Below are 15687 nucleotides of genomic sequence, written 5' to 3' on the forward strand. Positions count from 1 at the left end.
TTTGTTAGGACATTATTTTTAATTGTTTGCCAATATTTATGAGTTCATTTCTTGTCATAAATTACGAATATTTATCAAAACAATGTGCCTAAGTTGCAGTTTGTGGATTTTCTCCTAAATAGATTCACGTCATCTGCATAGACAAGCAGCTGATGTAACCCATTCAATTCCAAACCCTCTCTATTATCCTGAACTTTCCTAATGGCATATTCTAGGGCAAAGTTAAAAATTAAAAATGATAGTGCACCTCCTTATGAAGTATGGTATAGTATACTATACTCTTATGACTCAGGAGAGTATAGTTAAGTGGAGTTGCTTCCTTAGTGAAGATGACACAATGCAGTTACCCGTAGCTACTGCACTGGCGATCATGATGAAATGGTGAATGGTGTGAGAGAGAAGAGGAACATCTTGAGAACAACCTTTTCGAGTACTGTGCTTGTCCACCAAGTGACGACACTACAAAGTATGTAAACAAGAAGAGTGGGCTGCACTTACTGGAGGGGATGTGGCAATCTTTGTACAACAGGTAGCAGGTGCCGATGGCCAGCATCAGGAGAGTGCCCATCACTACAGCCACCGCAGCAACCCACACTCGCGTGTCGAATGTCTGTGCCCCCTCCAACAGATGCCGGGCCAGTTCTGTTGAGCAGCATTTTTAATGCAGTATGAGAAACTTTACACTGTCACTGTCCAAACAGAAATAAACACATAAATACCGTAAATGAAAAGTCGAAAAAATAAAAAAACTAATGGGTATCACAATTCAATATTTTGTTATGTTGCGAATTTTATTATTGTTTATATTTATTTTTTTGAACTATTAATCAAAAGTCATACATAAACAATAGTAATATGCGTTACAAGAGCGGTATGTTCAAGTTTTCATGTTCGAGGAAAAGTTTAAAAAGGCGAAACGTAGTTGAGCTTTTTTAATTTCCGAGAATTGAAAGAAAACATAGTGCTCCTGTATCGTACATTATTTTGTGCGAAGATCGTTTATTACATACCTGAAAGAGGAATTTCTAATTAGTTGCAATGAAATCTCCATCTTGGTTTCTGTTCAATGACGGCAAATTTGCAAAACAAAAATATCTATCTTCAAGATTGTTGCTTTAAAATGTTTCCTGTGTTTACTATACTCCAGCAGGCTGTGATATACATGTCTTTTTTTTCCCCCAGTCTATAAATGCGACTTAAAACAAACTGTAAGGTTATGTAATGATTTATTTTTCATTTTAATATTTTAACAATATTATTTGTGTAACATATTGCAGTAAAAACATTGGCAAGTTTAATTTTGCCGGTCAAGGAGATGTTTAGAAATGGAAAATATCTTTGACATCTAATTCCTTAATGTTACTTGCATCACGAATGCAGTAACTTTAGTGGAGTTGTAGAGTTTACTTAATTTTTGCAAATATTTAAAAACAATAATTAACAGTGCAATTTAGGTGAAATTGCAGTGGTAAGTTTCCAATTTATAATTATTACTATATTGAACGTCTCTAAAAATAATATGTTAAAAGCCTAAAGCAGTAAAATCAATATGTCACTTAAGCGGTAAGAAGAGGGAAATTGTTATGTGTGTTAGGTTGGGAATACTGAATGTGGAATTTTAGACTTTCTGCGGATTGGTTTTGTGCGGAAACCAAGCAAATACGCACGATCTCGCACAAAATAATTTAATGCTATTTAAATAAATTCTATATTCAATGCTTAAATAGAGCTTGACATTCCGGGTGTAACTGGATTCTGATAGAAATAAACAAAAAGATATTTTGGAAAAAAAAAAAAACAGATAAAGAAAAGAAGAAAAAAAAAAACAAAGGAAAGGAAAAGAAAGAAAAAATGAACAAAAAATATATAAATACCAGGCCTATTTGTATTCTGGTGATGTGTTAGGGAAGGCTTCACGGCCTTAACTCCACCAGATTTAATAAATAAATAATCAAGGCAAGCTAAAGCCAATCCCTCACCTATCTCTTCGGTATCATGCAAGGTAGTTGCCTCTAGTGCAGTCACCTCTCCCGCACCCAGTCTGTTAGTAGCCCAGATTTTGAACACATATGTAGTATTGGGGTCCAGTCGATATACATCGATCTGTCGCTGTAAACAAACCAGCATTCATTGTTACTGTGTAATGTACATCAGACACACTGCAACTGTTACTTTGTTACTGTCTGCACTCACCACATTGGGGCTGATATGTTCTGGCATAACTGCATGCCAGTCATCAGGTTTCTTGTCAGCATCTGTGTGCTTCTGTCGGTACCGTGCGGTGAAGTACGTGATAGGGTAGCCACCAGTGTCTGCCACTTCCCACAACAGGAGTGCCAACACTGTTGAAGGATGAACTGTCACATTTGCCAGTGCTGGCGGTGGTGCTACAAAACAGAAATGCGTCAGTTTTCACTTCTGTAAAACTTAAAAAAAAAAAAATTATACATCAAACTCCAAAAAAATCAGCAGATGAGAGTAAGTGCGAATATTGATACCAAACTTCGTTCAATTTGGAAACAAATAGAAGACATCAACTCTTTCACTTATACATCTTCATTACACAACTTTTAACACTGTATCACTTCGGAATATGTATGGTAAGACTTTCCTGTGTTAAATTTCACACATCCAACCACCCACACAACACACATCGCATACAGAACAAATAACACTCTACAAAAACATCTCAACACACAAACAAACAAATACAACCACACAGGCGTATACAAACTCAAATGTAACACCTGCAACAACTTCTACATAGGACAGACAGGCAGATCATTTCAAACACGTTACAAAGAACACATCACAGCCATAACAAAATTACAAAACACCTCCACATATGCAGAACACAGCACAAATGCTAACCACACCCACAGAGACATCAACACAGACATGGAAATACTACACATCCAACCAAAAAGCCAGAAACTAAACACACTAGAACAATATGAAATATACACACACACAAAAACACACCCCAACAAAATTCTCAACACACAACTCAACTTCAAAACACACACACTCTTTGACTCTACACTATACCACTGGAACACACCCTCACAGGAAACAGAACAAGTGGCGCCAAGACCAACAACGACCAGTTCTGAAGATGACCCATAAATAGGTCGAAACATGTAAACAAGGTACGTTGAAATTTAACACAGGAAAGTCTTACCATACATATTCCGAAATCTTTCACTTATTTCAGAACTACAGTTACTGAGAGAACAGTATTTGCAGATGGCATGGCAGTGAGAATTTTAAATCTAAAAATCAAATGTCACTTTTTTCCAGTTGTCTAGTTTTTTACTTAAGTTTATAATTACCGTTATGTAAGCCATGAAAACGTGGCGATTAAAATGGCTGCCTTTTATATTATTTTTGTTAATGCATTTCTAATTTAATATTCTTACTTTCGCTTGCAGAGACTGATTATCTGAATTCAATGACATATGGATGATTCTTTATGTAGTCTGCAGCAGAAAAAATTCGTTTTAAAACCATCTCTATCAATCCTGGATTCATAAACAAAAGCGTTCATTTCATTCCACAAAAAAAAAAAAAAAAAAAAAATCACAAGGAGGTTTGGCGACCTTGGTGGTCATTCTATGATTCAGCACGACTCAACCAGTGATTATGTCTCTGACGTGTCCAGGTTCTCTGAATTTCGCTTCCATTCTACTTATAGTTGAATGAGAAATAGGTGGCCAATTTGGATGAGTCCCGTTAAAAAGAAGTGTCCGTACCTTTTGTTGTGTAGACATATGCTTTCTGCCATGAAAAAAAAGAAAAAAAAAAGACAAAAAAATACGCACGCACATACACACACACCCACCCCCATCCTGCATGTGCGCGAGATTGATAAATGCTTCACTTTGAAGAATACTCACTGCGCACTTCCACCTTGACCCTTGTCCGGACCACCTCACTGTCATCGTCAGAAGACCCGTGTTCCCCCTCCACAGTGCAGGTGTATATGCCGGCATCGTCACGCTCCAAGGCAGTCAGAGTTAGACCCCCATCGGCCTCGATTCTTCTGCGGTTGAACGCATCGTCCCGCCCCTCCCGCACCCATATCACAGAGTATGGACTGTCCAGAGGCAGCATCGTGGATGGATCTGTGCAGGGCAGCGTCAGATTGCTTCCCGCATCTACAGTAAGCTCCTGCAGTTCAGGGTATTCTGTCGCATAGCAGCAGCCTGGAAACACATTCAACGTGCACTTACTAGCCCCACTTTCACCACAGTGCTCCTTAGTTCCTACCATGAAGATGCGAAGCAAGAGATATACAGAGTGCATTAAAAATATACCGACAAATTAATTGTGGTACTATACGCCATTGAAAATGTTATGTTTTATTTAACGATGCTCGCAACTGCAAGAGGTTATATCAGCGTCGCCAGATGTGCTGGAATTTTGTCCCGCAGGAGTTCTTTTACATGCCAGTAAATCTACTGACATGAGCCTGTCGCATTTAAGCACACTTAAATGCCATCGACCTGGCCCGGGAACGAACCCGCAACCTTGGGAGTAGAAGGCCAGCTACAGCATGGATCTGAAACCCTGACCCAAATAGCTTAGCGGTAGTGTTGCTTCCTGTCCTTCGGAAACCATCATGTCTCAGTTCATTAAAGAGGTCTAAAGCTCTTGCCAAGAAACGATAAGGATACGAAAGAAATAGGTGTTGCCGCATTTCATAACTGCAAATATTCAAAGTTATTCTGAGCAATTCTTAAAATAAATGGTTTCTGCGGACTTTGAAATGTATGTTGCCTGGCCACAGTCCTATTTTAAATATTTTTCAAGTTATTATTCTATGAATTTGTTAAAGGCAATCCCGATAATGAAAGTTAGACAATCTCTGAAAGGTTTAAAGAAGAGGAAGGGTATGTGTTATTTGTAGGAAATACATTCCCGATGTTTTGCTTATTTTCGCTCAAATGATTTTCATATTTTTAACAGGTAAAATTATGTAAACTCAACCTAACTCAGAGTGATTAGGTAGTGTATGGAAAGCTGCTCTCCGATTCTTCGGCATTAGCTGAACAATTCGATTTCAGGTAGTAAACAAATGTATAATGTACATCAATACACTGTCTAATCCTAAATCGTGAGCTATATGAGTTAAAAGATTGAAACTTTTCTTTTTAATTAAAGAGCATTCCAGAAAATGTTGAAGGTTTATTTCTGAGACACCCTGTATATGAAGAATGAAGAGGAAAAAGATATGGTGGTTGTGGTGACAGCAGTAGTGATGATGGTGGAGGTGAAGACGGAGGTGGTAGTGGATTTATTTATTTTATTTTATTTTATTGGGTTATTTTACGATGCTGTATCAACATTTCTGGTTATTTAGCATCTAAATGAAATGAAGGTGATAATGCCGGTGAAGTGAGTCGGGGTCCAGCACTGAAAGTTACCCAACATTTGCTCATATTGGGTTGAGGGAAAACCCCGGATAAAGCCTCAACGAGGTAACTTGCCCTGAGTGGGATTCGAACCCGGGCCACCTGGTTTCACGGCCAGACGCGCTGAAGTGGAAATTAATGTGGTATGAGATTCAGTTTTGCACCATGCCACATATGCAGTGCTGTAGAACATCTCTCAACAGATTCAACGAAATAGTCTCCTGTTTCTTTCTCTTGTATGATGATGGGGATCCAAGCTCACCACATCTGAATTACTCATTACCAAGTGGAAGTATGCAAAGTATATTGTTTTTAAGGTATTGATATTTACTACCTATTGCATAGATCTAATAGCAAAACAAGCTGAATTTAGTTTAGGGGTAATTTCTTTAATATGATTTTTCCAATTTAACACATTATCAGTTTGTAAGCCAAGAAATTTGGTTGATGTTTCTATTAGGGAACTGTTGTTAATTATTGCGTTTGATTTAATCGAAAGAATGCAACTGCACTTTTCCTTGGATACTCAGGAATTATATTTTGTTTTGTTTAATTTAAATGCAAGTAAATCACAGGCAATCTTAATAGAACATCAAAGATCGAAGTGTGACAAGCAAAATTTGCCACCGATAATTGTAAATAATACTACTATTCCATACAGTACGACTGTGAAGAACCTTGGTATTTATATGGATTGTCACCTGGAATGGAATGAACAAGTGAATCACACTTCCAAAAAAATATTTTCCATTATTCACTCATTAAAGCGACTGAAGCACTTTCTTCCTGATAAATTAAAATTAATCCTTGTACAAACACTCGTGATGCCACACTTCGACTACTGCGATATTATATTAAGTAACCTAAATGCAAATTTTAGCAGCAGGCTACAACGTGTGCATAATGCGTGCGTCTGTTATATTTGTAATATTCGTAAGTATGATCATGTTTCCCTGTCTTTCCAAACTCTGTCTTGGCTAAGGCTAAGCGATCGACGAGCCCTGCATTCTCTTGTTCTCTTATTTCAAATTCTGCGCACCGCTACCCCAATCTATTTGGCTTCTCGTTTTCAAAATTTATCTGCATATCATCAGCTAAGTACAAGATCTCATCATAACAATTTACTCATTATACCCTACCACAAGACATCTTTATATTCTTCATCCTATACAGTTTCAGTTGCTAGAAATTGGAACTCGCTTCAGAGTGATGTAAGGGGTTGTTGGACAATAACTTCAATTAGGTCAAAATTGCATAAATTCTTACTTAACAGATAATTGCTGATTAATATTTGTTACTTATAATGAAACTAACATCTGTCCATTCTTATTATTATTATTATTATTATCATTAATTTTTCTAAATAGATTTACAAAACCTCTAATGGCAATTACATTAATATTCTCATTACAGAAATAGAAATATATATATATTCTCCCTGTAACATAGTCCTAGTAAGCTTATATTAAATTAATTTTCATCATTTTACTAGCAATCTCAAATATTAAATTAATTATAATTCACTGAATTAAATTAGCTCATAAATTAAGTTACTACTTTACCTTATAGATTTATCTAAATTTAAATAAATATGTAGTGAAGAATATTGCTGGAGAACCTTTTAAGTGTAGTGTAAATATTTGTAATTTAAATTTATGTATTGTATTAAGGCTGGTTGAGTGGAAGAGAAGCTGCCAGCGAAAATAAAACATTATTATTATTATTATTATTATTATTATTATTATTATTATTATTATTATTACACTGAGAAACTTCATCTTTTATTACTTGAAATTTCGTGAATATGGTATGATATTAAATCTTGATATTTTGAGTTGATTAATCTTTTAAATGTTGAAATTTATAAAGGTGACATGAGTTCCTGTGAATTAGCGAACATGGTAAACCTACTGATTTGGTGGCAGTCCCTTTCATACACACACTTCGGCTTGATACAATCACACTATTCACCCTACTTTAATGCTATTATGCATTTGTAAGGATTCCTTCTTTATGAGGGAGAGGAGTACAAAACTCTCACACATACTTCAAATAACACCACACAACAGATTATTCATATTTTTGTGAATTAGTATGGGCTCCTATTGTATGATAATTCAATGCAGTCAACTTCCTAACGAAAATCACTCGCCTAACAAATCAAAGATGATATTTATTTTGTTTCACAAGTCAAAGCTTATTTTAATGAGTTTTGGTTATGTGATAAAGTGAACAAAAGTTTGTTATTCGAAATTTTGACAAAGGATCAGATCCCAAAGCAGATCATATATAATATTTATAACCTTTACAAATCAAACCTTATTGCAGTAAAAATAAAAGAAAAAATAACTCATTGGACGGAAATAAACTCAGGAGTCAGACAAGGTTGTGGGCTCTCTCCTTTGCTTTTTAACGTTTATATGAATTCCATTGTGAAAGATTTTAGAGAAACAAAACACGGATATATCACTATTAACAGAAATTTAAAATTAGATGTAATAACGTTTGCAGATGATCTTGTTTTACTAGCAACATCTGAAGATGATTTGCAATGGTCAGTACATAATTTAAATTTAATAGCTAAAAAATATTCAATGGAAATATCCATTAACAAAACAAAAATAATGGCCTTTTGTGGTAAACACCCAATACCAAGCAAAATTTGTTTAAATAACACAATTTTGGAAAGAGTTAATGAGTTTAATTATTTAGGATATAAACTTTCTTTTGTTGAAAATTTGGATTTATCAGAGAAAATTGTAAAATTCAACAAATCAATGGGCATCATTAATAGAGTTTTAAAACCTTCAAAAATCAACTCGTACTCGTCTTTATCAAATAATAGCTCGACCAGTCTTATGTTATGGGAGTGAAGCGTGGACTATAAGGACAAAAGATGAAAGCAGACTAACAGCTTGTGAGATGAGATTCATGTGCCAAACAGCTGACTACACTAAATGGGATCGGAAGAAAAATGAAGATATCCTTAAAGAACTTAATGTGTCATCAATACTGGACTATATCTCCAGATATCAGTTAAACTGGAAGGAACACGTCTCAAGAATGGTTTCATCCAGGATCCCTAAGGCAATAATGAAGTATCGTCCAAATGGGAAACGGTCACTTGGTCGACCTATGAAAAGATGGCAAGAACATCGCTTTTTCAGGCTGTAACAGTTCTTTTGGGACTAGTACTTGATAGGGAAATGATGATGATGATGGTCATGTTAGATCTATCAATTATTGTATTGCATTGTATTCATTTACATTCCATGGTATTCGTACATTGCTTCACAGCTAGAATATGGAACATTCCAAAAAAAATCTTAATAGTACTATAAAGTCTTAATTATAGTCAAAGTCTAGTTGAAATATATACAGAAGAGTTTTACAATATAGTATACTAGTACAACACGAAGGTTTAGTATCGATATTTAATACAAGACAGAAATATTCATGAAGCAATGTTGAATGTCATGAATTCACTTATACTGGGTGTTCATTTCAAAATGTGTCATGACGTCACTGTTGATGAGTCAGCGATTTAAGAGAGTTTCAGCTTTTATGTCAGAGAAGTTGCCTATGAATCAAGGCGTTCAATCTGAACTTGAGAACGTGTACAGTATAACTTGAACGTCGTAGCAACAGATGGCGGTCTGTACGGTCTGTGTGCTTTCGAACTGTGTTTTGCTCGGCCAAATCATACGCAGGGTATTTGTTATCATCGGTTGCGTACGGCAACATTCCACAATGCAAATCAAATGTTCCGTGTCCATGTTGACAGTCGAAATTAATGTCAACAAATAAGTAAGTAATCGCCTTAACCCTCTCCCCATATCTCGACAATAAGAAAAAAACTCACCTCAGTACATGTTTCGAAACAGTTCACATTCCTGCCACTACCGGCGTCACCGTACGTATCGGTAATTACTCTTCAGAACGAATGCTGTACTTTCTACGCAACTTCTCTGGCACATAGGTAATACACCTCTGCGGAAGTGTAGGGAGATTGAATTCTCTAGGCTCGTAGACTAGCCACATGACGACATACAGCGAGCCATGACACACTTTGAACTGAACACCCAGTAGAATAGGTGTCACTTGTACATGAAGGAAAGAGTTTCAAGATGAACAGAATAAGTGTTCTCTGTACCAGGAATAAACAACCCTTATTTAAAATCAATGAATCCATCTTCATTATAACAATAACGGTGTTTACTTGTCAATAACAATAAGATAAAGACAGACATGTGCAGAGGTTTTACACTGTTGCCACATTTCCTTATGTGGCAAGCATATTAAAAAAAAAAAAAGGAATATCTAGGAAAGAAATAATACTGTGTATAGCAATAGTAGAAGAAGCAATATTATTTACATATAAGCAATACAAGTATAGTATGCCCTTTTAGCATTCCTTACAGAGACAAACAAAGACAATGCTAGCTACATTGCCAATTTGTATCAAAAAGAACTTCACTGGAGAGTCAAGAGTCACACTTGAACAACAGAAATTTGTTACAGAAATATTTCTGCACTTTTGTTAACATTTAAGAGAGATGTTTCAAAAAACAGTTCTTCAGAATAAAATTATGTAATAAACTGTGAAGTTTATCAAGTAATGAAGAATTTAAAAGTTCAGATTGAACAAAGAAAAAAATTTTTTTTTTTTTGATACCAGGTGCATCAGTGTTTAAATAAGCTATGTAATGCAAATGACAAGGATAAGTATACAAAATAATTTCATGTTCTGTTTAAAGTTTGTGCAAGTTACATAAATAAGTTGTTTGATTTTAGCAATGAAAGTGTTCTCTCTAAATTGGAGAAATTCACCAGATTATAAAAAAGTTTAAGTTTAGCTGAATCACTTTCTCTTTTTGATAACATTATGTATTGATGACAAGTACTCAAAATTCTTTTTGATTAAAGAACTTTACTGCCATGATAAAAATGCACATTTTCAGGAATAAATTATGAGCACATCCATTGCTAGAAGATGAGTTATTTCATTGATTTGACTGGCAAAAGGAAAACTTAATGGTATGATAGTATTGTTTCCAATAATGCCTGCCTACAACGTGCAATTCAGCCGACTGTATGTGACGTTCTTGGAAATGATTTTAATTGTGCAAATGCAGAACATTCTGATATTTTTATGGAATACAGGACTTGACAGGGTGATTTGGTTTTTATTGGCCCGTTTTACAAATCCTCCGGATCCTTTACATTTGGAGGTTACATTTGCTGTTTTATACGTTTTTTTTTTTACATACTTGACATTTCGGATCTTTTACATTCGAATATTTTATGAAATTTAATTATTTTGAAATATGCCATATAATTTGTCCTTGGTGATATTTGTTTTATTATTTTATTGTCTCTTTTTAGACACTACCTTGGGTCTGAGAATTGCTAATTTTTAATGATTTTTTACGAATCATCTTGTTAATACTGCATTTGTGTACTTCGTTTTTAATGTGACAACGTTTTTTAGCTCACATTAGTATTCAGCTTGTTGTATTGTTTGTGTTTTTTTAAAGAATTTTATATAAGGGCACAATTAGCCATAGTGGCTGACGCACCCTTTTTAAATCTCACTAACTCCAATAATGCTTTGTCAAAGATGGCTGCTAGAAAAAGCAGTAAGTATGAAAATAGATCAGTTTCAATTGATTGCAAGTTGTGATGTGTGTATATGTAGGTATGCCTAATTGCTATAACAATATCACCCCCAAAAATTCCAGCCCACACATTCATCTTCTGAGGAAACTGGGTATTACCTTCAAGAAACACATGAAGATTTTCAATGTCCCAGTACCTACAATTGTGTTTGTTGACAAACCCAGAAAAAAGTCGCTTCATCACTAAAGCAAATATTTTGTGTCAAATATGAATCATCTTCAATTCTCTGAGACATCTGTTCACAAAATTCTACTCCTCTATCATAATCGTCTTCGCTGAGCTGTTGGTGACTTTGTATGTCGTAGGGGAAAAATCTGTTCATTTTGAACACTTTATGTATGGAACCAACCGAAATGTTTGTTACAGCAGTACTTTTGGAATGGAGGTGGTGGGTTCATTAATGAAATTTATTTATTTATTTAAATTCAAATATACAGAATAAAGAAATATAATTACAAAACAAACAAAGAGAAATACAAATAAAATAATACAAGCAATATAAAAAGAAGATACAGTAGTATTAACAAAATTTGAGACCGAATGAGCAGCGGTCGCAGTTCAGATATAATATTAAAATAAAAAAAATAATAATAATAATAATAATAATAATAATATAAATAAATAAGTAAAATAAAATAGGAACTAAAATATAATTACAGCGGCAATGGAATTATATAATATAATATTAACACTAGAGAAGAATAATATCGCACGTGAAAAGTAGGACTAATATATATTTCAAAATTATAGAATACAAATATAATATAGGTTGATGAATTCATATACATAGGCTATAAATTTATTTAATCAAATTGAAGATATTAACAGGTTTCTAATTTTCTTGTTATATGTTAGTGGGTTACATGTTAGAAGTTCTCGGTGTAATTTAGTTAAAGCATTGTACAACCGAGGGCCAAAATTTATGCTATGCTTTAGACCAGCAGATGTGAGACATTTAGGTTCTACTAATGTTGAATTAATATTTCGTCTTGTGTCATAATTGTGTGTCTGTAATACAAACTTATTACGATTTTTATGATAAAATTTTAACAGCGTATACTTATAAATTTGTTCAATATTAAATACATTAAATTCAGAATAAATTAATTTAGTTGGATAATCGAAACGTTTCTTCAAACAAATTTTAATTATTCGTTTTTGTAGTAAATTTAACGGACTAAGATTAATTTTTGTACTTCCACCCCAAACAATTACACCATATTGAATGATAGACTGAATAATGGCCAAATAAACATTTCGTAGAACTCTAATAGGTAAGTAGCATCGAAGATTAACGAATTTATAAATTGTTTTACGAAGCCTCTTAATCTTAATCTAGTATTTCAATCTGCGAAGTTTCATCGAGTTTTCTAGGTTGCCAATTTGCTTTATTGCACACAGAACCAGTTTCTTCAAATTTCCATTTTTGATCTATGACATATCAGTGACTTACGTTTTTCTCAGGGTGTCTCTTGTTGAAAGCTCTAGCAGTTCTACGAGAACAACTGTTTTCAGCTCCATAAATAAATACGATTTCTGTTCTCTCTTGAAGGGTATACACCATTTTACAATAATTTAATACACAAACACAACTATTACAAGAAATGTCCAATGGTATCTGTAGCTTCAGCTCTAATCAACAGTAACAACAATCGAGGTTGCCAGGCAACGATATAAAACAAAAGATGTCAAATAAATGAATGAGGTATATAAACAATTGAATGCTCTTTAATATTTAAGTATAAAAATATTGGGATGCCATTTGAAATTTCTAAAGGGCGGTGGTTCGGGGGTGGGGGGTGAAATCTAAAATGCAATTAAGCCTGGTTTGAGACTTCCCCTCAATATCTAAACTGACGTGTTTTTTGTTTAAATTGAATTCAATTTAAATTATTAGTTATTTAGACTGGAAAGTTTTGAATTGAAAGCTCTATATATTACTTTCTCGTATTAATGAACTAAGTTGACCAGTTTCGGTCTGGGGGCCATCTTCAGAGTTAAGATGAATAAAAGTTGTGTAATCAAGTTGTATTTAAAAAAAAAAAAGCAGTCCATTACTTAATCTGAATTTGAACTTCTACTGATGCTTTTCTCATTAACTGTGCGGAGTACATCAAATATTTGAATGGATCACTCTCAAGAAAAAAATTAGTGTGAGATGAAGTAAAAAAAGAGTATAAACAATTCATTGGCAAAGTATAGGGTCTGGGAGAATGATCTCCCCGATTTGAATTGGTAGCCATACAGGTTTCTTGATAGTTGTGCTTGAGTAGCATAATCTTTGAGCAGCACAAGCTGTGTCATTTCTGTTACCATCATGGTGTGGACTGGCATTTTGTTGTTGAGCATTAAACAAAATGGTGACTATGATTGCAACACTGTGGCCATTTCGTACCCATTTTAGATAGGTCGACACGAAAAAATTCCTGATAAGAAAACCCTACTGATTGTTGTTTAGTCAAATGTCTGAAGACAGGTTTGAACTCCAGGGGCCTGTTTCTCAAAACTCACGGACTAGTAATACTAGTCTGTACAGTAGTAATATTAGTTTATTTTACAAGTCTGTGTTTCTAGAAACTACAAGGGTAAAGTAGTAGTTACCAGTTCACAGACTAGTAATATTGGTCGATTTCACCAGTTCAAAAGTGATTCTGTTTCTCAAAATGCTAATCTAGTTGATTATACTAGTATTTAACAGGAATATTCCTACAAGACTCTAAAGACTGGTGATTTCTATATTACCAGTTACCAGTGGCAATCTTTCTCAGATAATCAAAACAAAATATTGTAGTTATTTTTTTAATAAATGTGGTTTAGTGATTTCGATTGAAGTAGTAAAGAAGTTGTTGTGAGAAGAGCTAAAACTATATCGAGAAAGAACAATTATTATTCCTTTACGGGAGCATTGTTTAAATATAATGAACGGTTTAAATAAAGTGCTGAAAAGCTTGGAGAGTTGTTAAACATAGTGGGACCTGCCATAACAAGACAAACAAATAGAAGTCATGCATTATCAGCAAAGTTTCAAATATAAATACAAATCGGGATGTTGATTATTTTCCAATGCCATCTGGTTTTTCTGCCCTAGACCAGCAACACATGCAGATTTTTTTCCTAATAATCTAATACCAATTCATCAACTGCAGTAATTTTTGCTGGCTTTCCTTCTCCACGCCAGTTCTTCTGACATTGTCAACTTTAGCCTACAAATTAAATACAAGACGACACTAAGTAATTTATGAATAGATCAAACGTAAAACTGAAAAAAAAAAAAATAGCGATTTTTTCAAGTCATAAGTGGCATCCATGTCGCCAGTAGACCCACTAGCTACATAATGTGTTCATATTATGATACTGTGAACTTGAATTGGTACTCGTCAAACTTGCTTTCTTAATGTTGGGCCAGTAAGTGTCCCTAACGTATGCATAATCTTTGTTCTGAGGTATCAGTTCCATAGCCTCACATATTACACATTTTTTTGTCCAGTCGTTTACTTTATCATTTTTGTTATTATGCTTGAAAACGCACCGAATGATATATCCTTTGAGTCATTAATCATATTGAGTATAGTTAATTTGCTTTCAATTGATGGAATTTCAAGAGAAGAGAGAAGTAAGAACCAAAACACAAACAACTTAGCCTCCTAACCTCAAATAACAATACCTACCAATGGGTATAAATAAATGAACTCAATCAGCTGACTAGTGAAAGAGATCATGTGACTAGTGAAAAATTGTCACAAGTTACTAGACTGGTGAAATAGTTTGAGAAACAAAATCTACTAGAGCTGATGAAATATACTCTGGTAACTAGTAACTGGTGAACTACTAAACTAGTGTTTTTGAGGAACAGGCCCCAGAAGTGATACCATGTAGGCATCACTAAGCCAGAAGTTAAGGAGTAGGGTGGCTAGTTCTTTTCCCCCGCCATTTAATACATTGTCGACTAGCTATATATTACACTGGTCAGACTTCAGATGCAATTAAAAGACGCTGTAAATATTAGGGCTGAATGGAATATGAAAGAAAGAAATTTTTGTGACAGAGGTGAAATTGCATTGTATAAAAGTGTAACGAAAACTTTGTTACTTTGAACAACACTTTATTATTTGCTGATTTTTTGTCCTGTCTTCCAGGGATCAATGCAAGTCTGGAATATGTTTTCAGACTTATAAATATTTATTGAATTGATGAAAAGCCGTGCCTTTCTGTATTTTAGTTAAAGCAACATTAGAGCAAGGGACAGCTTCAAATACTTGGAATGTAGGCTACTATGAACAATAACATGAGCTGCTGCCAGGAAGTCAAAAGGAGGATAGCAATGGCAAAGAACGCTTTTAAAAGAAAAAAAAGCATCTTCTGCGGGCCTTTGGAAAAAGAACTAAGGCAGATATTAGTGAAGTGCTTTGTGTGGAGTGTGGCACTGTATGGGACAGAAACATGGACATTACGTCGAAGTGAAGAGAAGCGACTAGAAGCATTTGAAATGTGGATTATGGATAAGAAGGGAACATGTGAAATGGACAAACAGAATAAGAAATGAAGCTGTGTTGGAAAAAGTGGGTGAAGAAAGGATGATGTTGAAACTGATCAG

At 34.5% G+C, this 15687-nt stretch overlaps 1 protein-coding gene across 2 annotated transcripts in view; it reads right to left on the bottom strand.

The window, feature by feature from the left end:
- LOC138702846 (cell adhesion molecule DSCAML1) overlaps positions 1-15687 on the bottom strand; it is a 64782-nt gene that overhangs the window by 47630 nt on the left and 1465 nt on the right. For both annotated transcript variants that reach the window (XM_069830192.1, XM_069830193.1), the window contains exons 2-5: positions 3897-4205; positions 2194-2387; positions 1980-2109; positions 499-642 (exon numbers count right to left, since the gene is read on the bottom strand). In XM_069830192.1, the coding sequence (XP_069686293.1) occupies positions 499-642; positions 1980-2109; positions 2194-2387; positions 3897-4205 (777 nt within the window). The remainder of the gene's footprint in view (positions 1-498; positions 643-1979; positions 2110-2193; positions 2388-3896; positions 4206-15687) is intronic.

The sequence above is a fragment of the Periplaneta americana genome, chromosome 7, assembly GCF_040183065.1.
Source record: "Periplaneta americana isolate PAMFEO1 chromosome 7, P.americana_PAMFEO1_priV1, whole genome shotgun sequence".
NCBI classification, from domain to species: domain Eukaryota; kingdom Metazoa; phylum Arthropoda; class Insecta; order Blattodea; family Blattidae; genus Periplaneta; species Periplaneta americana.